Source organism: Manduca sexta, chromosome 23, assembly GCF_014839805.1.
Source record: "Manduca sexta isolate Smith_Timp_Sample1 chromosome 23, JHU_Msex_v1.0, whole genome shotgun sequence".
Lineage (NCBI taxonomy): Eukaryota > Metazoa > Arthropoda > Insecta > Lepidoptera > Sphingidae > Manduca > Manduca sexta.
Genome location: NC_051137.1, coordinates 5974447 through 6000678, shown reverse-complemented (window position 1 = coordinate 6000678; position 26232 = coordinate 5974447). Strand labels below are relative to the sequence as shown.

General features: G+C 34.8%; 1 protein-coding gene across 1 annotated transcript in view; it reads right to left on the bottom strand.

The window, feature by feature from the left end:
- The window catches only part of LOC115450723 (T-box transcription factor TBX20), a 65149-nt gene extending 41131 nt beyond the window's left edge, over positions 1 to 24018 (bottom strand). The window contains exons 1-3 of the mRNA XM_030178806.2: positions 23541 to 24018; positions 17812 to 17973; positions 13686 to 13848 (exon numbers count right to left, since the gene is read on the bottom strand). Of these exons, the coding sequence (XP_030034666.1) occupies positions 13686 to 13848; positions 17812 to 17973; positions 23541 to 23697 (482 nt within the window). The 5' untranslated portion in view covers positions 23698 to 24018. The remainder of the gene's footprint in view (positions 1 to 13685; positions 13849 to 17811; positions 17974 to 23540) is intronic.
- Between the last annotated feature and the right edge of the window lie 2214 nt (positions 24019 to 26232).

Here is a 26232-nt window from a genome sequence, read left to right as displayed (position 1 = left end):
CAAATATCTTGATACTCTATTTTCCATATGGGACAGTAATTAAATCATATTAAGTAATTTATTGTATAATAATATGCTCACGAATACCACAATTTTACAATAAAATATTCAGGAAATGCATACAAATAGATACAAATACAGACTAAATTTGACACCTACATATTTGTGTAATACTCATGCAGTTTATAGAAAAGGAACACATATTCCCCATGGATTAAAACAATTAAAATAATCTAGAAACTCTGTAGCAAAACTTATATTAACCTTTATATTTTAGAAATATAAAAGTTTAAAATAAATTATCCATTTAAAACATCGACATAATAATGTATCACTATTCACGAACGAACCTTGAAAACCTTGCGATGTCAATTATAACCTGATAATTATTAAACATAGCAACAGCAGCTCCATAGACTCTGCATATAGTATAATTTGGTATCGTAAAAAGGGTAACAAATATAAAAGTTTGTCGTCGAGCATATGTCGCGCTCAGGAGTGCTATTACGGCTAATTGACAGTCCGCACACGAGTTGTGTTTACTGTTGTATTTGTCACTTCCCTCAACAAATGATAAATTACACGTCTGTGCCAGAATGAAACTTTTCAAAATAAACAAAACATTTTTGTGTTTACAACCGCGCATGTCCGCATGACATATTGAATACAACGGTCCAAAACTAAGGAATAATTTCACTTTTGAATACACCACGGTAGCTTATATTAAACTACTGTACGTTGCGATATTGTCAACATTGTATGTGAATGGTCATAAAACAGTGGATTAATTATAGAGTTTACGATACAAAGTCACGAATCTGTGTCTAGTAGGTAAATACTATAAACAAAATTATTAGATTTTAAGGTCCTACATAGGAGACTCGTTCGAAAAAGTTAGAGGAAGTAGGGCAAAAATCGATAGTTGCAGCAACAAACACGATGGTCTTTGCAGAAATGCGGACAAAGGATAGCAAAACAATGTCATACTTTAATGAAGAGATCTTATGACTTCCGGTTAATATTATAGTTTCATAATCTTATCTTTGAAATTACAACAGATCCTTATTCTCAATTAACCTCATTTGTATAAGATATAACATAACAATAAAAACGAAAAAAAAAGGAAGAAATAAATTAAAGTACAATAAAATATTAAATAACAGTAGCTTCCCGTAACAAGTCGTACATCACAGAGTTTATCAATAATCAAGATTTGGTTATTAGCCCGGGGCGCAGTCGTGTACGACACGCTCATAATAAAGATATAATATCGCCGGCGGCATGCTCTCTCGAGGGTGACGAATCACTCGTCCGATTAACTCTTAAACGACAAATAGAGGAACTCCCTTCCCGCAACTCCCCCGCTCGGGGGTAAACTAAGCCACGACTTCCGCTAATTATTCTGGGGAGCGGCTCGGCAAACATCGCCGTCCCCCTCGCACTTCACAACCCGATGCACATCTCTGCAAAAACTCTCTGAAAACCAAAATTTTCCCTTCTCCCGACGGGTGGTCGTATTTCTTCCCTTTCACTCCCATTAAACACGCCGTAAACGCTTTCCTTTTTTCACGCCCTCGCTCTAATAGAAAGGCAAATTACGAGCTTACGGGTGCGGACGGGTGGCGATGTATCGAAATCTGCCGCCGCGGCCGTGCGCCTTGCATCCCGCTTTCACCCACTCTGCCTGCCATATTTCCGAGCCCCTCGGAAAATACACAGATCGACTACGTGAAATTTCACATCGTCTAGTTACCTATTCTGGAACTAACACAAAACGTGCTATGAAATACGTATGCCGTCCTCACATAAAAAGAACTCACCTCATAGTAAACCCAAATTTTTCGTAAAACACGGATGCTATGACTGCTACGATTTATTAAAATACAAACAAATTTTAAGTTTTGCTGTCCGTTAAAATCAGTATAGATGACATTCAGCAATCCATCTGTACTTGCAAAATGACAAGTTAAATGCGTTATTAATTTAATATAAACATTATTCACTTTCTGCTACAGTAGAAAAAAAACAATTAAGTACAGCCATCAATACTAACATCACGTTTTATGTTTAACACATTAAAGCAGAAATATAACGAGTTTTAGATTGATTATAAATCTATTGTACGGCGCAAAATAAAGCGTCACGTCGGCACCAAGTGAGTTGTAACGCGGAGGAACTAAACCATCAACACGGCAAAGCTGACGAGCGGCTCGCGTGTCCTCGTCTATTCAACATTGTCCACCCGCCACACTTGGTTACTCGGTGTTATGTTACGCAAGGATATTTATTTGTTCCGGGTATAACAGACAGAATTGAATACGACGGAACCAGGAACAATAACCATCACAAATAAATAATTTCCTTTATTGAATTTTCTATTATTTAAATTAATACATCGATATAAACTTTAACTTGCTTGTTTGAGTCACGAGTTAGGTTTATTTGTTTCTACGCGACAACACTCAACACAATTCGAGGAACCCTAAGTTCTACTATTCGATAATGAGCACGTGCGAGATTGCTCGCTTGTTCATACAAATGGTCATTTTCGAATTATCGACTTAGCACCGTGGAAATGGAACGTAATAACTTCATCGAGGTGGCACTACGGATATAATTTACACGCATTAGACCTCATTTGTAGGAAAACTCCACCGTAATGTGAGGGCGGGTCATTTATACCACCACTGTGGAGTGTACGTATATTTATGGAATTTGATAAAAATTGGTTATTAAGTTTTAAACTACCCGCCTGTCCGTTGTTTAAATTGTACTCTCTGTGAGTAGAGATGTTATAAATTAATTTAATATGTTTTCGTCTTATGGTAGTTATAAATAAGTAAGTATAAACATTCCACATTTCTACTATTTCTTCAGAAATCCAAACAGAGAAGTTATCGCGAGTAAGATACGAACTGAAGGCAATGAGCTCTGATTTTACTTTAGTTTTGAGCCTAACATTTCTTACTGGAAACATATGATGAAGAATTTTAGAAATACCTGATTTGTATTATATGTATATAAGTAATTATATATACGAAATAACTTAGTCACAATGTACGTTTGCTACACAACGGTGTAGTTTACGTGTTGTAGGTATACGACTTTTAAATTGGTAAACACTAACAAAGAATCCTCTTAGAGCTACAAGCATTGTCTATCTCGTCAAGTGTTACAAATACTTATTAAAACTAATACTAGTCCAGCACTCGTAAATAATCTTTTAATATGATAAATAATATATAAAACCTCATTCAAATCGATTTAACCGTTTTAAATATTCAATCAGAAAAAAAGACAGACAGAAAAATCTACAAACGCGTCTGCAGATCTCGGTCAAAACAATATGATGTTATGGGAAAGCTTTTGTACGAAATTACAAACACACAATTCTATATTATTTATTTGTAAAGATAAAAAAGAAACTCCGATAAGCTTCCGCGACATTCCCTATGATTACTTTTGTAACAAACTGGTTCAGCCGGGTGGCCACCCAGTAACTACATAAAAATAATTTATGCTCACCGTACAGGGGTAGAAATGAAAATTTAACGCTCTACTTGAAAAAAGTGACACCACATGACGATATTTAATTCAACTTCCATCCTTTCTTTGTAAGGACGTATAAAAGTGACGGAACTATTGTATTTTTTGTCCGTTTCCATCCTGAAGCAGTAACTTTGATTAAAAAAGTCACGGTGCAACTGTCGCTTCATGTGAATTGCTTCCGCATGGAGCCGACAATCGAAATGGCACATGGAACATAACTAACGCTAATTAGTCACTTTGTAGAAATTAACAACTTAACACCAGTAATGGATTCAAATCTGGCAGTTGGTTAGCATCTGATTTTATTTAATTCATAAACATGTTTGTGTTTCGGCCGGGTTTATAGCAATTATGCGATTTAACGTTGCATAATTATCACCTATATTTATTATCTCTGGACAGGCACATTTTCACAAAATACACAAAACCAAGTAATTTTTTACCAGGCAGGTAAATTAATAATAAGGTAACATTTCAAAAAACTATACGCCAAGGAAGTTTAGAGCCCCTCAAGTGACGCTGAATCCTTAGGTCATTCCTACCAGAACAAAAAACTAAAAAGACGCCATCTTTAAGATCAATAAGCCCTGTCAAAATTCCAATAATTTAGAAGAGTGCTTGTCAAAAGTGAAGTACGATAACAAGATTCGCTTGTAACAGTTCCGGGGTGCTGAGGTGATCAGGTCAACGCTGGTAACGAGGAGCGGCGGCAGGTCGGGGGTCGCGCGCCACAATGGCTCGTTTGGCCACAATGCCGCCCCCTCGCCGCCAACTTCATTACGCGCGTATTGTACAGTTCAGCCTGTGACTTCTGTGACCCTGTGCCCAGATAAACATTCCATCTTTTGTTTTCTCGAACGTCACATAATCGCCGATAATAAAGGTGATTTTATAGATTCAGTTCACATTTCCTATTTGATGTTTGCCTACGGATTTAATGAAAGTCAATTGTTTTAATTTGTTAGTTAATTAATTTACTAGTATCGTACATATCGGTATATGTCATAACTATTTTGATACCAAATAAACTTACCTACTAAAATCATAACTATTTAAAATACATACATAAGAACATAGATACGAGTACATATATAATTTTTATAAAGTTACATATGAAAACATAACAAAGCAAAAGTATTTCAATTCTGATGACGTAATTTCGTCTCGCCAATAACACATAAATCCAATTTAAAATCACAGCACCCAAATTGATACATGCGTGAGTTCAACAATAGCATAATAACGCCTCACGTTTCGAAAATCAGCTCCCGGCCTTACGATCATTAAACGAATTAAAGCAATCAATCATTATGAATCCGTAACCGATAGATGAGAATATTAAATCATTAAGTTCTTAATGCACACCTAATAATGTTCAAGATAATATCTCATTGAATACAGTGAGTGGAATGGCAATGCGATAGAAGCATTCACAATGGGCGTAGGAGTAAAACCAACATTGGCCGGCGTGCGTCGCGTCGGGCGACTGCGCCCGCGCACTCGCACAATACCGGCTTCACAATGGAGGGCTAATTGTGCGTCGACAGCCGGATACCACCTCGACGGCTCTGTACTTACCAACGCCAGAACACTTCTTATTATTAACGATTAAACAGCCGAGCCTCAGGCAGCGCTATCAAACACTTTCGTTGACCTTTGCAACGTTAATCGATGCGTAAAATTAACTTCAAAACTCGATTACGTGCCTTTACAATCAAAAGCTCGCATGACGAGCATCACTCCAATATAACGTCAACGAGCCGAGAGATGAATTATTATTACTCTCTATGAGTATCCCGAAATCAGGCGATGTTCATGATTACGTAATCAATCTCCGTCAGCATCGCCGTCGGCCTTTCATCGGGCTGCGCGGGCGCATCACTCTCCTCCGCATTCAACGGCTTTTTACACCTTTTTCGTTATTATTTAACGTGGCTTATTATATTTTAGGCGTTAATGGCTGTTAAATGACCACCCTCTTGATGATACCCGTTCGTCTTTAAGAGTCATTTACGTAATGTACCTCGTCTTAAATTGATCTCTTAAACATGTTTTATTATTAATATTATGTTGTATGTTATTTGTATACGCTGGGAAAGGGTTTTGTATCTTAAACTTTTTGTATAGTATAAGTGTGAAGTAATAAATGAATGGTTCTGGTTGCGCCGGCGGCGTGGCGCGGTCGCGGACGGCTCGCGCGGATCACAGTTGCACAAGCGGCGCTCGAGCCTCGAACGGTAGCTGACAGTTCACAGGCAGCGCGAATCGCGACGTGTGCGTGGGCGCGCTCATTGTGTGCACATCTCATTTTCTCTCATTGAAATCACACTAACCGGTAGCTTAATGCCTTCAACATTAATCATTGACATTATGCAAGTTGTTTGTTGTAGTATAGCGTCATCTTGAAATTCTGCGTATTGTCTCGATTGTACATCGGCACATTTATAATTATCTATATTCATTGTTATTGATGGTGTTATCAAAGATAGATTTCTTTTAACTTATGACGGAGTAGGTAAGATTTTTTTGGAAACTAATCTTTAAGCGACGCGACGGTTAGGGATGGTGAAAATAAACTATTAGCAAAAAGATGACATGGAGATGGACAAGAAACTGCAAAATAAAAAACGACTATATTTTTTGAGCTAATAAGACTACACAATACAGTTTTTATCTCGGGAAAAGCGGAAGATTCGACCATTACCGTATTCATTTACTGAAGATCAGTACTAAGAGTTTTATAATATTTCATACAGTACAAGCTCATATTTGTATGTACTTCAAAGCAGATACGTAACTAATGCAGCCACGTAGAGCATGTTAAATACTTTCTATAGTGTCACAATAGACGAACCCATCACCATAAAAAAGCCCAAATCCAATACCGTATGTACGATAAATAATTTGAATTATAAAAATAAAATATCGCTAGCCTAGTTAATTATTTTTTTAATTTTTCACCAAAGCTTGTATGCATTAATATTTTAACAATATATATGCCAAAGGAAAATCATCATAATGTAACAAAGCAATTATAGGTTAATACAGCATGCATCAAAACAATATTGTACTAGCTAATAGCTAATATATAATCGGGTATTTTAAACTGTTAAAATAATAACTACTTTCATATACTTTAAATATTTTGATTCTACCTCTCAATTGCATAAAAGAATAACCAAAAAGCAATAACGCATCGATCGTTGAACTTAATTCGGAGGTGCGCAGGAGTGCGTCATGTTAAAAGGTGTAAGTGCAAAATAACATGTAGCCACCAAAATTTCAATTAAATTTAATGCATGTGTCGGGCAAGGAACCCTCATGCCCTCAGAACAAAACCCCAGTACTCGATTTATGGAAACCGATTACTAAACCGCTGACCGGCGGACTTCGCAGTTGCTGTACGTGCGTTTTATACCCCAATGATATCAAAAAATAACCCCATTTATTTTAAAAAATCAATTTGAATGCCATTTTATTAAACTTTGAGGTCATATTGATATATCATATTTAAGTGGGTGTTACGCGTTTTTAAAATGAATTTAAAAGAACTGAATCCCAAAATGTATATAACCTTGGACACAGGGCTAATTTAGACGTAAAATCAATTCTCAACACCGAAACCACCTTGTAATCAAATTTTTAAATTAAATAACGTTTTAATAGCCCAGCACCTGTACCGCCCTCAAGGAGCAAAAACTGAATTAAGCCCAATAATGAATGATAATCATTGACTACAATAACTGTCAAAACGGCACTAAATATTGTTTGTTAAATGCCGTGAGTTTTGTATGTTTTTTATAACGGTGCGCACCTTGGCTACAAAGGAGTGTAGAAGCCGATCAAAAGGTGGGCCAGGTGCTAAAGGTTAGCACTCGTTTACACGACGACCGATACTATAAAATTCAAATAATCATAGTACACATTGTATGACACATACTGTGATAACGGCCGTTTATCGCTGAATACAAGTTATTATAAAAATAATGAATAATTTGCACATTATGTATGAGTTCTTTATGTTTTTGAAACCATTTTAATTTAAAATACGTGGAAATGGAATTTCGTGTCAAGAAAGTTAACTTAAAATATAGAAACGTAAAGTTTTAGTAAATATTGCACGTCTTTAATTTTAAGTTATTCACTTTTACATCATAAAAAAGATACTGTCCTATTATTTCAGTAGTAAATACACATTTCGATTCTTTCCACTTATCGGCAAAGGGCGTAGATACCATTTCGGAAAAAAAAAATTGATTTGATCTTATTTAATTATCACGCTCTTTAGATCTATGTAATCAAAAATGAGCTACGGCTTTTATCCCAAAAGGGGTAGGCAGAAGCGCAACTAACCCATTTTTCCAACGTATGTATGTATTCCGTACTATAACGTGATAGGGGGCGAGAATATCGGCTTATCAAGCACAAATTTCACATACAGCGCTTACTGGCTGATACTAAGTAGAAAAATACAATATCAGCCCGACCCGGGAATTGTATCTGAGACCTCAGCACTGCAGTCGAACCGTATTAAAATTACGCCACCGAGGCAATCTGGTCACCTAATTAAATAAGCATATTAAATAAAATTGGTCATGGTGTTATTTAAGTGATATTAATAATAGGGCTTATATACATTTTAGCGAAATAAGTGATCTTTATACTTATAAAATATACCCTTGATGCGCACGTATGTGTTAACCGACTTTTACTGAAGAAATTCGTTATTAGGCGATATATGTTATGAGCCGCAAATATGTCATAATACATAATATATATTTTTAGAGTCGTGAGGGTATAACTCCATGCTAACTTCATAAATAACATTCATATTATGTAACTATTATTAAATGAGACAAAAGACGACCAATAAAATAAGAACTTTCCTTCTAAAACACAACTATTAAGTAATTATAAAAACAAAATTATTATATTATTTTTTTCGTTTTTCGTTCTTATCCAAAAATACGCATTTTGGAGTTATGCCTTATAGCGGAAAGCGTCGATTATCCCTACAATTCATATACACGAGACGAGGAAAACAAGAACCGGTATTCCATTAATATGATTATCACACTGTAAACCGACTTAATTCAAAGCGATTATGACAAATTGCTTCAGTAGTTTCACCAAAGGTCACACTCAAATGACTTAGGATTGCAATGTGCCAAGTTCAATTATTGAGACACGCACATCTCAACATGGGCGTCACGTCCGCAACGTCGGTGGGTAATTGTCGATGTATTAAAAACCGATAAAAACGATTAATACCGCCAGCGATCGGTCAAATTGCGGATATGGATAATTTACGTGGACGCCCCGTCGGAACACGAGCGCGAGCACAGCCAGGCGCGAGCACATAATTAAATTCAAAACACGGTAGAAAGTTCGAGAACAACATAAATAAATCATCGTTTCGGTGGTCGACGGAACGTAGCCAAAATTATCACGTTTAATTGCTTAAATATTTAATGTGTTACATAATTGAAGTGTTTGAAACGTTTTGCGGGGACACGACTCATGAAGAATATTTTATGATTTGTTTAATATTTCAATCATCTTATTTTTCATTTCATTTAAATAATGCCTGATATTCTCCGGAAGAATGACAACTTTACGCAAAACAAGAATAAATACATTAAAGCACTTCACCGAATATTATAAGTTGAAGTCAACCGCAGACCAATAAGACAGTAAGCAATAACATTATTAACATACAAAAACGTTCTGTCATAAAAAGGTCGCGTTATGACTTGACATTCAAATATTTTGGACAAACATTTTGTCGAGAGAGGTCCAGAATACATAAATCGTTCACCAGTTAGCTCCCCTAACAAAGTCCACTCGGCAGTAAAGTGGCCGCTTGTAAATCAAAACGACGAATCGAAAAGATGAAAAAAAAATCGAGACGGACTGACATTTCTCATGGTTCAACCACTTTAGGGATGCACCACAAAATTACTTGAACCAATATCATACAAACTCGACCTTACGACATTTAAATAGAAGTCAAAATCCGGAATACGGTTAATTTTCAAAATGTCAATAGAACGACACTTTTATTGTATGAAAGTATTTAATTCAAAAGAGTTATTTGTTCGAGCTATCCATTTCAAAGTTCAACTTCTACTGGGGCTATAGTATTATAATATTATTTACATTATTGTATTATTCCGAAGCAATATCCATAATATTTAAAGCTTATAACTCTGGTTATAGGAGAATTAGAAAAACCTCGATAATAAAGTACGATATTTTGGTGGTCCCCGGCAGACTTAGCCGATGTAAAGGGAAAGGATTGTGCATCACAATAAAAAAAGATAAAGCGTATTACGGGATGTCCGGAGATAAGGCCCACTTTATGTTTTCATATTAAGTTTGACATAAAAATGGACGCAGTAACACATTTTACTGACATTGGTTGGCCTTTGTTACCCACCTCCGCGGAATTCAATCACTTGGCTTATAAATAAAAATATCATAAATGTATTTCAAAATAAATTAATAGACAATGCATTGTGGAGCAATTTAAAAACACGCTCCGACACCCTCTCGCGATAAAATTTGTCCTCAATATCCCCTTTTGATTGGACGCGTTGATTTATCTCTTGTTTAGAGCGTGTAATACGCGTAAACATACTTGATACTTTAAAAAACTAATGATAGGATTATTGTCCCAAGATTTTAGGATATTTGCGGAATTGCGTAGGGAACCAAGAAACCGTTAATTTTTGCATTATTCGTCAAACCGATAATGTTATAGACACATCAATTATAATTATAATCTACATTCGTATTGTTTTATTATTATTACCTAAATCTAAGACTATATACCCTACATGAAAAGGGAGAATAAAATATATGAAATTTCATTTTTATATTGTAAAGAGCTGTCAATAGGGATTTCTCGAAATTTTGCTTCGAAAAATGAAGTAGCAAATATTATTCTCGCTACATAATTTACTTAAGAGTTGGTAAAATCCATTGAGAATGAATTTTAAGAAGACATGCATACTTTAGATACTACCAGGTAGCTCACGTGGGCGGAGATGTGAACAAAAGCTAGTATTATATAACACTAAACAATAAGTGGACATGGACAGGCACGTGGGCAAAGAGCAGTTTTAAGGATTCCAATTGGAATATTCATAGTCAGTTCACTCCATTTCTATATTTACGTCATACTTCTTTTATTACGTGTATTTAAATTATATCGAAATTTATATTAAACTATATTAAACTTATCAAACAAGCCTTTTATTCAGTCATTAATAAAAGGCTAGTTGATATCTGCATAATTTTTTTTAATGACAAAATTACTTTACTTTGGTCTCTCCAAGCCTCGTTGTTTATAATATTATGCAAAAACATTAAGATGAGTTTACAAGTACCTTGAACATACCAGTTTCATTCCAATAATATTTAGCAAATTAAAATCAAGCACCAAGACCACTTTGTCGCAATACACAATGGCTTTCCCTCGAGATTGAAACGCTCTCGGGGTTAGTATCAACTACAGTGATTTAGACTAACTGCACTTGTTGCGATATGGGGACACTCACCCTCGAGCCAGGCAACATATGACGTGTACCTAATACCGGGATTAAACTAATTCTATACACTTGTTCCGGTTTGCAAGTCGCTGTAACGACAACAAATTATAAGTGGCGAGAGTTTCTATTATAGATATTATGTTAAATAGTTGCATTGCAAACATTTTAACAGCCGGCACATATTAAACCTGTTCGCAACTTCTACTGCGAATCTTTAACCACGATCTATACCTTCGTTTCGCAGGTAATAAATAGCGCCATTATTGAATAAAAATATGATCGTAAACAATACAGTTATTGTCGACCATAAAGCGTACAGAATGAATAACGCGAAAATTAAAAAGGCAGACATAAAAAATAAATTTGCGTTAACAGAAATTTAATTTTTCGTTTAGTGACACATGAGCAGCGAGGCTGGCATATGCGTGCGCGTGTCTCGGGAGAGCAGTCTCGGCGGTGTTCGTACTTGTGCTCGTATGTCAGTGCGAGCGCTCCCATATTTAGGGGTGACAGTCCCGCCGCTCTCCCGCCTCGTCTCGTACACAATGCCAATTTTCCGCTCACCGCCACCGACTACGCAATTATTTAGATAAACCTCTCGGCGTGACTATAAAAACATCTTCCCCTCCCCCCACGGCGCTGTTTGTTGTCTTTTGGGGCTTTGTAAATTTATAGCCTGGCATTACACCAACGGTTAGAAAAAATGTACTTTTAATTTATCTCGTTAAAGGGTTGAAGGACGGCCGGGTTCGCAAAGTAATTATTCCGAAATTGGCCACTTTAGCTGATGAATCCATTCCGTTAGACCCTTTGTTGGGGGTCGATTGTACAGTGAATTAATTTGTTTTTGACTCAGATCTGGACGGAGTGAAAGATTACATTACTTTGATGAGCCAAGTAATTTATTGAATGATTGTATTTTACTCGCCTTAACTTTTGTCAAATATATACATCAAAACGAAATTATAAGTTATAAGAATAAACTTTTATTGATATTTATAACATCAGAAACTAGTAAATTTTATGTGCACTAAATATTAAATAATATTATTTGGGTAATTTACAAATGCTGTAGACATCAACAGACATTTATTTAATAAATGTTGATGTTCAGTAGCCAATTTACCACCAATATTTAAATATATTTTGAAAGGACATGTCATCTGAGTGTTATTTTCAAAATTAATAACCTAAAAATAAAATTTTAAAATGTCACAAGCATACATGGCTTGGGCCTGTTTTATCACAAAAAGAAGTAGAAAGAAGTTGTAACTTGAACATGCGACATTGTAAACTCATTCTAAAAATATCTCAAGTGCGGTGTAGGTCAAAGTTATGTCTGCCATTCGTTCTAGTTTTCCTAATATTACAGTTAGGTGGGGACTGGAGGACGGATTAGTTCTATTAAAGATATCGATACTTCATTCACATCAACCTATTTTCTAAAAGGCTCTGAAAAAACGCAAGCTAAACAACACTTTAATTATAATAGTATATCTCCCAGAAAAACTATGACTCAAGTGTATGCACCAGTAACGAAGGGCTCATCTAACCCAATTCCTGTCGGCTTCCCTTTATGTAAAATCGAATTATCATTAAAACCATTTGAAGACCGCATTCATGCATATTAGTACCTATATGTTGTGTCGAGTTCCCTTACGGAAAATTTCGCCTTCGCCATTGGTATGCACGTTTAAATGTATTTCAAGGTACGTTAACTTATAAACCGCCGATATAACATTAGAACAAGACTATTTATTTATATTTGACTGCCTCGATGGCGCAGTTGTAATTGTACATGGTACAAGTACGAATACCGCGCTGAGGTCCTAGGTTCGAATCCCGGGTCGGGCCAAAGTAATTGTGACTGGGGTTTTCCATCTTAAAAATTACTCAATCGCAGCTCGGAGTCAGGAAGTTGGCGGTGTGATACCCCTGTGCCTCGGAAAGCACGTAAAGCCGTTGGTCCTGCGCCTGATCTCTCTCCGGTCATGTCGGATTGCCATCTCACCGAAATATGACAGTGACGGAACAGAAAGTGCACCCGTGTATTGCGCACACACTTGTGCACTATAATATATCCTGCGTACCTGGCTGATCTCCATTAAGATTGGCCGCCGTGGTCGAAACTCAGCTAGGAGGAGTTTTATTTATTTATTAATTACATTGAGCGATTTCCCTACCATCCTGCCCTGCCCTGTCCCTTCACTAAACTCCTATTAGTAAAGCTCTTCCACGATTTATTCGAACAGTAAACAGCGATTCTATCGTGACTTCTAACGACAATGATAATATGTAGATAGTCCAAAAGAGTTCAACGCACCTCAGATTAGAGCAATATTGCAAAGTATGAGACTCTACTGTACTATGTTGCGTCACATCGCCTAGATCTTGTACGTAACTACATAAAAATTTATGGAAGAGAGAAACACTCATAACGAATTGGAAAAAATCGTAATACAAATTTCGTGATACGTAATTGATATGCAACTCATACTCTACGCCCTTTTAAATAACTCATTGTCTGCAGTTGATAATCTTAAACAGAACATACTATTTTTTTCCTAAATATAAGTAATTTACCTGCCAGTTTTGGTGATGATCATCTCAGTGCCGAGGTCGTGGAACTTGTCCCAGAGCTCCTTGGTCTCCAGTTGGCAATCCACTGTGAGCAACTCCTCACAGTTGCATGAAGTAGCCGGTGGCAGCGGCCGCGCTGGCGACGGCGTATCTCTCTCGCCCAGTTCTGGACATCAATAGACATAATGACCATATAGAGAAACTTTTTTAGATACACTATCTACTGAAGTCACCTATTTAAATTTTTTATTGGATAATAATTTAATTACTCGTTCAAATGCATAAAGAATTGGCGGAATAAAGGGACAATGCAAGAATGCGGCCTATACGCTTCTCTTTTTTCTAAAATTATCTATTTTACCCTAGCAATAAGTAGACTCATTGTTAAAATATGAGCCAGGTCGTAACCACAACATGTATGATTATGTAAAAGCATGTTCGAGTGGTAGAGTTACAAGACGATTGTTGTTTGAGTTCAAAGGCTTCAGTCTTCACCAAGATGTAGTGTCGAATTACGTATGCGAATGCGAGAGTAACTTGATTCTTATATTTGCTATACAAGCGTTATTGATTCTAAAATCATGAGACATTAGAGACCAAGAATTGGTACACTTCTTTTTATATAATGAGCAAATTTTTCATTATAAAAACTCTCTTTGCATATGGGTTGCGTTTTACCTCAAAAATTTGATAAAAACACTTCAAAATTAATTAGAATTTGAATAATAAAGCAGCGGGTTACTTAATGAATTAAACTGAGGCTCAAACAGTGCATTAGAGCTAGAATTATAGAATGTAATTTAATGCTTAAGTATTCTTTATAATTATTGTGTTCTGTGTTATGCCTTTTGTTAAATAATAATAATAAAAAAAGGAATAAAGAGTAATAGTTAATTTAAATAGACTCTGTTTTTGTACAGTTAATATGCATTATAATATTTAATTAACATATATCCTTAAACTGACATTGACTAAAAGAGCTATTAGTAATCAAAAATATACAAATTATGCTAAGTAGGAATATTGTGCTTGATGCAGTATATGTTTTCTTTGCGTTAATTTAGCAAATTAATTTAAGATAAGATTTAGGAATGAAGATATAATTCATACTAAAACGCTTCTTATGTAAAATACGATCAATTAGTATTCGCTTAACTAAAATTAATCTAGTTAAATAGCACAGCCAGTGGTTTAGTATTTCTAAGAATTTAAAATGGGTTTTTTAGATGCTTATAAAATTTTACCACAATTCTGCAGACAATATCTTTCTTTTATTTCATTCCTAGCATACTAAAACCAAATGAATAATTAAAGATTCTATAAGTTTTAGAAGAAAGACTTACCGCTCCAAATTTCTGATGGAAAAGTAAGATGAAACAGATCACCTGAAGATTAGATGATTAACGCCACGACTCAACAAGGACAATACCAAAGAATAATTACACTACTGAATTTCTATAAAAGCAAAGGATATATGTTCTAAGAGAATTCTGCGCCACGTTGAATATTAACTTCTGCAGTTTAAAAACATAAAATCAATAGTTTTCTTAGTTGTTAGTACAATCCAATTTTTATTAGCGCGTTATCTTACACAACAAGTAGGATAAGTACAATAACTCGGTGAGAAACTGCCACTGTTTGTATGAGAAAGCTTGTTTATAATGTTAATAATAGTTATTTTATCGCAACTCCAATTAAGTTTTTGCGTCCTAACGAATGAGTGTCGGTTTGGTCTTGTAAAATAATAAATTGCAGAATTAAAACGTGTTTTACGATCGGTTGAATGAAAATAGAGGATAAAATTGTATCGCAATAACTCGTGATAAAATTTATAATTTCACAAGTATGGCTACACTATATCAATATTCCAAATAGAAATTTAGAATATAAATAGAACCAATTTTGTATTTTAAAACCATACAAAAAGAGGGAAAAAATAATATACATTAATATAGTAGCAGGATGTACTAATATGTGTAATTTATAATCTAAACGTTTACAATACGCATTTTCGAAACGCAAAGATAAGAGATTCTAGCAACCGAATCACCTAATTGTGATGGTATGTTAAAATCCGTAAAATAGTTTATTTTAATGTCTAACATTCGCGTAAACATAAGAAATCATTATATGTTCGTATGTGATCATAGATTCTTATTATACCTATAGAAATACCTCGGTAACGTATTTGTAGTTTGTTTGCGTTACAACTAAAGCGCTGGTTCGAATTCCTGGGCCAAGCTAAAAAATTAAGACTGGGTTTTGCGCTGTGCCAGCTTGAAGTCAGGAAGTTGGCTATATTATAAATTATGTCACCTCAGAAACTACGAAAAGCCGTTGTTCCGACTATGTCAGATTTGCGTCTGATCGGACTGTGAGAGAAAAGGAATGGAGAGTTGAAGTTGACTCCGAGGCCAAAATGCTTCTTAGTGATATTTGTTTTGCTTTTTATTTATTAAATCAATATCTGTCATAATATGTAGAAACTTCACCGACCAATACCTACGAAGATTATTGTGCTTATCAGAAAACTCTCCGTCCATTTAAGAAGCAACAGAGCTGTTAATGAAATTCATTCATTCATCGACATATTTATTTACTGAAACTTGAGGCTCCGGTCAAAACAGATAATTCGTGCTTTAGACATGAGGCTAAAATATCCAGCTTAAATATACTTATGATATGTCAGCAACCATTAATCGAACCAGAAAAGATATGCATCATTGCATGACTTGAGAATTTGGCTCTACCATGGCCAATAGTTATTTGAATTAACTTTAATACCAATTCAGGCGAAATTTTGATGAATTGAAATAACTCAAAGGATTATTGAATGGAAAATCTATGCTTAATAATAATTTAACTTTCAATATCTTCTATAAAGTAAAGGAATTATCTAAACAATTATAACTCGTAATGGATATCGCGATGACGTGGGCTTCATATTATGTGCCTAATCAGGTTATGATGCGAACTACCATATTAAGGAGTTTCTTTAATTAAAATGCTAACCAAACCATTTTATCTTATCACAGCAATAATATCAACCGTATAGGTCTCAAAGAATTTCAAAGTATCAAGTTCTAAACCTCACTTCCACGATTTTTGGTGTAAATTGCTATTACAAAATCTAAACCTAACGTAAAATTCAACATACACGCAGCAACAACAAAATTCTATAGAACATTTATACGAGTTATTTATACCAAATGTCCAGTCCATCATGCATTTACCGAAATTAACTCCAATGAATGATACCCGCTGTATATATGTATAAGTAAATTATACGATATACCCATAGAAGGTTATAATGCGTAAGACTTCTCTACAACTAATTCTTCTTTTTACAACAAAGTGAGTCCTCAGACAGTGGAGTGACGTCCAGACACAGTAGCAATTGACAAGAAATAATTCCCTTCTCCTGTCGATACAATTATTCTTAAATTCGGATATACACAAGCTTATTCCAGAATATACACCCTTACGTGCGCCAATATGGCGGATTTAACAGTTTATAATATATGGTTGTTGCTATCCGGGGGCCACAAGTATTGTTATGGTCTTACCAGTAGAATATTACCATAACAATATTATGATAATTTTCTGCTGGTAATACAAGGCCCTTTATTACGCTACAGTCGAAAACGGGCCTCGTCTACTACTGAGAAGGTTCAGGCGTAAGTCCACCACTCTAGCCTAGTGCTGGTTGGCGTATAACCAAATTCTCTTACTAATCTATAAATTGGCGTGCATCCTAACTGTTTCTGTTACTTCCGATGTTTTTTTATTGCTGTGAATAATGACACGAGCTTGCCGTTCGCCTTATGGTAAGCGATACGACGGCCCATAAACAGTAGAAACACCATCCAACACCTTAAAATACAAAGCATTGTATGGTATTCCACTGCACTCGCCATCTTGAGACGTGAGATGTTATGTCTCATTATGTCCAGTAGTTGCACTGGCTAATGTCTTTCAAACCGGAACACCACAGTGACTACACTCTGTTGCTTGTCGGCAGAAATCGACATTGTGGTGGTAACTACCCAGACTCTCGCATATGAGAGGCCTACCACCAGTAAGAATGTAATAACTATACTTTTAATAGAGAAATACGTATCATACAAACCAGAGGAAGGCGCGGGCGAGGGTGCAGCGTGATCGGAGGCGTCTCGCTCCCCGTCGGAGCACTGCTCCACATCCACCTCGACATCCTCATCAGGAATGGGGGACCGGCAGCTCGACGCGCGCGAGCTCAGCGACGTTGGTGAACTCTGCCGAGAGCCCGAGCCTGGACATTATATGAACAGAATATAAATAGAATCGTACAAAATTGATCACACAATTAAAATAACATTAAAATCACTATGACAAAATGATGCTAAGATGTTTACAGTACAACTTTATATAACACTCGATTTAGTTTACGGTTATCGCGGGTTATAGAGATTAAGAAAGCGTTTAGGTTTTAGGGATATAGAGGATCACAACATAATAAGATATACCTGTGATATTATTATATTTAATAGTGTATTTTTTTTTCAAATACTAGTTTTGCTTGCAAATTTACCGGCGTACTAATCATAGTGTTGATAATGTAGCTTTCTATTAGTGAAATAATCATCAGAATCCGACCAGCATCGGCTTTTTATAATCTTTATTAGTTATTCGTCGACACCTTATTGATTTCGTTTACTAAAACAGCAATGAAGGCATAGCATAAATATAGCAATGTAGTTAACTAACTAGAAATTGTCTTATTGGAAATGTTTTACTTCATCGTCGGGTGACACAAATGTTTGTGATAAGAATATAGAAAGAATAAAACTTTACTTTGACTCAAAACTTTTGAATCTCTTGAAGAAATACATTACAATTGATAACTAAACATTAATTTCAATGGTCAGATAGCAACTTAATAAAATGTTTTTTATTCTTCTTGTAAGAACGATCAAGATGCTGAACTCGACGTTTGACATATCCCAGTATAAATATAAAATATTGAATTTTATTTTTACGGTGTTTTTAAAATGAGTATTCTGCTTTATTAAAATAGCATTCAAATATTATATTTATTTCATTTATAAAAGCGTACCTTATAATATTTTATATCCACTAGATATATAGTATTATTGAATTAAAATAATATAATATTTTCAATGATCCTAGACACATAAATTATATTTTTATATCTAGATATCATAAATTCATGCTTAATTTTTAATAGTATTCATGAATTAATGGTAATTAATTAATTATTAACTCGAAAATGAATCAAAATAATTTCATCGCCTAAGTTGGTAAATAACTAATTATTATTTGATCATGTTTTTTTTTTAAAGATGTAAGAATAAACGAAAAGAAGAATTAAAGAACTTAAAGAATTATTACCTCTATTTTGAACAGTTACCGAGTCTAAAATTTCTTTCTTAATTAGTAACTTCGACATCTCAATAAAATGTAAAACGTTTATTGAATATTAATTAAAATGTTCTGTTTTCTGACTTCATTATTTACACAGGTTTGTTTGATTAGTTATCTTTAATTTGTTCATATATTCGTAGTTCTGAGCATGCCAACTCTAAATTAATTATTGTCATTAATTTAAATTCAATTATACCGCAACTACATTACTCATATGAAATACGACTCCCTCAATTATTTAAGATCAAGAAAAATATGTTCTTTGCGAAGTATGATGTTAAATATACAATTTATTACAAATCTTTATAAAATTTAAAGGACTATAGCTGTATAAAAATCTATTTTAGTATTTTTAACAAGTACCGAGGTACAGTACCGATTCGACGAAATTTTAAAAATAAATTGATTATATATTTTTCTGACTATTTTGCTACTATTTTATGCTATTCTTATAATAGCATATATTAGGTACATTATTATACAATCAAGAGGAGAGTAAGAAATTCAAATAATATTAAAGACAATCTACACGAACTAATATAAAAAAATCGTAAACTCGCGCAAAAACGGAAAATGGTCTAGAAACGCGTTATAATTACAGCAAAGAAAGTAATATAAGTATAATGTTTATTGGTGGTAGGTTGCGTGTCCCGACAGGCCGGCCGGTGTCGAATGTGTTCGGTTCCACACAATTAATCTGAAATAACGAACTGACCCGTAACTCGACGCCTGCGCATATATGCGCCGCGTCCACCACACCAATTAGCATTAAACCCTTTTTTTTCTTCCGTCTGAACGTTTTTCTCTAAGACGAAGAATATACGTGTACGATATTTTTTACAACAGTTCATTTGTAACATGTGCATGACAAATGAATGCGTCCGACGAGAAATATATTGTGATAAGGACATGTTGAATGTTATTGCAACAACTAATGAAAATTATTGTTTGATATCACGTATGGGCGTGTTGGCTACTGATTAGGGAATAGAAATGAATGGAATTACAAAACTGTAGACAGTAATATACCTGTAAATAAAATAGTAACTATTGTTTTATAGTTACTAATTTACAAACGTAGTGATGTTTGTAAAAATGTAGAGACATCTCAGTGAAGTCTAATTTTTTAAGTTTCAAAACTTGTAAGTTAGATATGGTTAAATATTATGTAATAAGTTTTTAGCTCCTACAAAAAGATTTTGTAAGTAATAAGTTTATTTTACTTGTTATTAGACGTTCTTAGTATAGTCACATACTAACCTGTATAGCTAAGAACCTACAGATTTTTCAAATAACTTCCAGACATCGAACCGTGGAAATTTTTAACCGACTTAAAAAAAGAAGAAGAGTTGTACACAATTCGCCGTATTTATTTAATGCATGTCTACTGGTAAATTTTTTACCTTGTCGTCGGTTTATACCGATTAGATATTTCACTGTGATTTTGATATTTAGTTGGTATATCAAGTTTTGTTTTCGATGCGCTTTATGATTTTTTTCTAGTACGGCAAAGTGTATCTTTGTGAATTATCGCTTGCTTTAACGGTGAAGGAAAACGTCGTGAAACCTGCATACCTGAGAAATTCTCTAAGAATTTTAAGGGTAGGTATATGAAGTCTGCCTATCAGCACTAAGACAGCGTGTTGGAATAATCCCTCTCTATAGTAGAGGAGGCCCGTGCCCAACAGTGGGACAACAGGGGTGATGTTATTATATTATTATCGGCAAATTGACTGCACTGCACCTGATGGTGAGCGCAATGATGCTCAGATAAAGTATGAATGGCAACAGATGGCTATCTCAAATATATAAGTTATGATGATATTTCATCCCATTGACACTAAGTTTGGATATTACAAAAATATCCAATAGTACTTAACTAATACTACTTAGCTTGTTTCGTGAGCTTGGGTACAGTTATGTCAGTCGTTGATCAAGGGACGCCTTTCTACATTCGCAAAAGGTAATAGAAAAGAAATATAATATATATAAGAATGTCATATTTTAACGATAAGTCCGTCGCTAGGATATATTATTCACAAACAATTGGCGTAGCGTTAACGATTATAGACAGTCAGCTTGTCTACTGCCCCTAGATTTTAAATAACATTAGTTTAGTTTGTAATAGAAATAAATAAAATTAATTTCAATTGAATTGTGTTCACATTTCAATATGATATGATTTATGTAAGTTCAATTTAGATTTCAGTTAAAGTACCCGCATATAAAAGACCATAATAAAATTATACGCATTTTGTATTATGCTAAGATTTTTCTTTTGGTTTAATCTAAGATCTACCAAACCTTTAGGATATTACTAGTATACAAATAACCTCTAAATTTTTTTTACATATAAAAGTTATATAAACATAGACAACATATTCTTGGGCAACTCGATTTAGAATCATCAATATTATTTCAGCAGATACATAATATTGATTTTTTCATACAATGAGACGAGCAAGTCGCTCGCCATATTTGCCAGATTAGCATATCTCAACCCAAGAGACAGATTTTATTAAATTGTTTCAACAATTATAATTATAATTCATGGCGGCCGCTGTATTAGGATATAAGTAATATCCAAGTGACCAATTAGTGTCATGAGAATATATATTTTTAATTTGCGAAGTTCTACCCTGCTTATACAATAATGCATTCAACAACAAAATATAAATAATGGAGAGTCAACTACTGTCTTAAATATCTTACATAACTTTCTTTGTAAGACACGAAGATAGATATTTCTGGAATGTTTATGGCGTATATCTTTATAGAAATATACACATTGAGGTTGAACGTCGTATTTGAGATCAAGTAACGTGTCGGATCAAGCAAATATAAACGTTATGTGCTATGGACATAATATATCCGTAAATTGTTACCCAATATAGTTTAACCCTTATCTTTCTTCAATTAATTTGAAATAAAATTTTGATAAAATTGGCGATATTCGTATGCATTTCGATTTTTGAAGCCCTTATGAGATTGATAGAGCCGTTCTGATCAAAATTATATATTAAATTGTCTACAGCTTCAGCAAGAAGCAAGTTCTTTCTTAGTATTTGAATCCCATTATTTGCACGCATTAACGCCTATGTGTTAATCCAGCCTTTGGTCTATAATTACGTGATATTGCGCCTATTTTCTGTCGCTGGTTAATGCGTTTTTGAGTTTTGACAAAAATAAAAAATATCTTCACGTACCTGCTTCCACATTAATATTTGTAGGATACATGCATACCTTACGACTATATCTATTCTCAAAGGTGTATGCAGAAATATGTCAAGTACTACCGTTGTATCGCAGAGAGATTAATTTATAGATACTTGCAACGCCTTTCCAAAATCCATTGTTTCGAATCAGATGTACTCTGCCTACCTATTTTCATTGTGTATTTCTCTATTTTACTTTGAAGAGAACTGATGTCAATGCGGTAAGTATTTAAGCATCAATTTATTATTTATTTTTTCAATATTAGTCATAATAGGTATATAATTTAGACACGGCGTTTATAATAGGTTAAACATAAAAATCCTCAGATAAACATTAAAAGAAAGGGAAAGAAATAGGCAAATACCTACTGGTTTCAAATAATCTATTGTATTTTTATGTCAAAGCTATACTTGTACGTATTTTACATCGGCGGGGCATTGTCGTACTAAAAATGCACACGTACATTAAAATAAAATTAGCTATATAAGTCATTTAAGAGTGCATCAAAGGGCAGAAACACAACTATTGAGTACCCAGTCTTAGTCTCAGTTAAGTATGCCTGTTCAATTTTTAAATTCGCCGTGGCCGAAATCGGCTAAGCAGACATCATCATATATTTTGCATGCATTATACTTCAATGTTAAGGTAAAGTTATTATCAGACTTATCGCCTTATGCTAATGTCAGTGTATTTAAGCTGTCTAGTTTTATTCACGATAAAAAAGCCGTTTAGTTAACTATAAAACTGTTTAATTAGATCTGAAATGTCAACTTGATAAGGTAATAAAAATATTTATGCGCTATTAAGTAATTTATTTTAAACTTAATGAGCGCTCCTTATTAATTTAAGTTTGTTAATAACCTACGAAAGCTTAAGTAACGAAACTGAAGCTGAAAGCCGTTGAAGAACGGCAAATTTTCTTATTGGAAAAAGTGCATTGTAAATGGATGGGGTATACTAAAATATAAAGGGATTCAATAATGTTATATATTTCTTTATTTTTTAAATCGGATCGTTAATAAATATGTCGTTAAATGAAATTTAAGTACATATCGCAATGTAATAAGTTTTTTATTGGAGTTTCCTTAAAGTCTCGGCTGGGAGATAAATAGCAACAATTATAGCTAATAAAGAAGTTATTGAGGCATATATAAATGCAATCGCACTAATAAGTGGTTATAGTAAAGTATAATGTTATATAGAGGTAGGCCTAATTACCGGTGTGTGGCGGAGAGCGTGCGACGGGGCTCCGCGGCTCCACGGCGCTGCGGGCCATGATCGCCGCGATGGAGAAGTCCGTCGCCCTCGTCTTACCCTCCTCAGCCACCATCCTGTCGCCTCCCGACCTCCAGCACTCAGCGTTTTCCACATCCATTAAACACCTCTCAGTACCTCTGTCCCGTACACCTCGGACGCTCACCAAACGCAACACTGACTACGTCCTCGACATCGCTGTTCCTACTCATCGTATTCGATTAATATTTATAATGTTAATAACGAGAAATCGATGTTGTTATAACATTCTTCAACATTCATTTAAAAATTGATACATAATTAAATATAATTACGGTAATAATTCAACACTTTCGACGGATATGTACACAATTTTCAACGTTATTTAGATGTAATTAAAAATAGTTGTACGCGTGCTGTGTGCAGTCCAGTGTGGAGGCGCACGAGCGAAAGCGGTACGGCGGTCGAGCGCGGACTGAGCGCGCGGCGCGGGCGCGAGCGCGGGGCGGGCCGGGCGGAGCGGGCGCGCGCCGGCCCGGGCGCCGCGCCGGGCGGGGCCGCCTCCCCAGCGCAACCACTGGCCGCGCTACCCGCTGTCACCAATACCTCCCTCCTCGCCGCTCCCCGCCGCGGCATGCTTCTCTACCCCCACCCTCTAAACAATAATAATAAAAATTTAATCATATTTTCTCTTCAATAAGTTCACGTGCGAATTCACACTGGCGCTTTAAAATAAAATTGCGTACGTAGAGCTTTAGAAAGCTACTGATGATAATATTGTCGATCAATATGTCTAGTTGTATTGAAGATATGTAGGTATATTGATAGAACGAAACAATATAATTTTATTCAAACTCATATTATCAGCAAGTAACATTATTGTTGTAGAATGTAGAGCCAAGAAAACGCTCGCGCAGTAATGAAGCGGACGCGCCGCCCATAAAAAGAGATTCGTTGATCAGAGCAAGAAAGCGATAGCTTGTCGCACCGAGAGCCTACGTTAGACAGAGTCGAATAATCCATTTATCATTACCTAAATACTTTCGACAATAACGTGCCGCTAATCATAACAAAAACAAACACTTTACAATTCAAGTATGTACTTATATTCATTAATATAGTTTCATTATACGGAATTATTTCTTATAATTTCTGACAGTTTTACTAAGTTTATTAGTATCTTTTTGTCAGTAATAATGGTTCTTTTAGATTGTTTTAAACCCAGGTGAGGTCAATGTCATTTGCTGAAACAATTTAATTTTACAGTAGAATAAACATCCTCTTAATTTAATGTGAATATATCTCGATATCGTAATTGGACATACAATATATTATATTATGTTTGTATGTCTTCGTATTGAAGAGAGTTACTACATTTATACTAATATTATAAAACTGAATAGTTCCTTTCTTTGAACGCGCTAATCTTAGGAAGTACTCAACTAATTTTGAAAATGTTTTCACTAATAAGAAGCTACATTATCCTTGAATGCTATACGCTACTTTTATCCCGGGACATATATTTATCCTGGAAAACACTTTCACGCGGGCAGAGCTGTAAGCAAAAGCTAGTCGTATACGTTATATAAATTTAAAAATGGTTTACCTATGCTTCTTCTCTGACCTTAATATGGGGTTGGTGAAACTAGCTTTCCTAATGACGTTGCAGAATGGATTTAACTTAATTTTCACGAGCGCCTGACGTCAAACGCTTCTAAATAACTCAGTACCGGGTAAATCATTTTAGAAAACAACACGAGGAGTTGCCTTAATGCACCTATTTTAACCTTTTTTAATTTACATACATAACTTTATGTAATTAAAAAATACAATATTAGATTTGCGTCTTGTACTATATTTTTTCTTTATATAAATAATCTTGTCCCACAGAAAAATTCTATGTGTTACACCTTCCTATCTAATCTTATCGTATTCTGAATAAAATCCTGTTCTTATTCTACATATGTGCCCAACGAATCATCTTCTACTTCTGGCCTTTGGAAGTATACTGCAGAACATAGGCCTCCACTAAATATTACCAGAACAACCTGTTAGAAGTTGCCTGCATTCAGCGGGTCCCTGGGAGCTTTATGAGGTCATCTGTCAACGAATTCATACTATACGAATCATAATATATGCGCAATAACTAGATGTATGCAAACATCCATAGGTCCATCATTTTAAAAGGAGGTAGTAAGTATTTTATTATATTAGTATTTAGTAGTTTCCTTCTCTTAATAGTTATGCTACTAGTAGGTGGACACAAACGCACGCCCACTACTGCAGCGCCTTCAAGCCAGGATTGGCAATGGCACTCTTTTTATGACATTATCAATACAGAATGAAGCTCGATGAATCTTTGGAAGCACTAATTTCTCATAACCCGCAAAGAAATTAATCAAATAGAAGGATAAGAAAGAGTTGGAAATATATTTTCCACTTCCTTCTATAAAAAAGGTTTAGGCATAGAATAATTTAGACTAACTTAGTAATACCTGAAAATGATCTTCTCCAACAACATTAAGTAGATAATACATTTGACTTTACCTCATCCAATTAATAATCAAATAATACAAGAGCTGCGTAAATATTAATAATTCAACTGGCTTTAACCGAAATGAGAGAACACGAAACGTCTATTCAGGCGTCACAAGAGTTCATGTATTAGGAATAAACT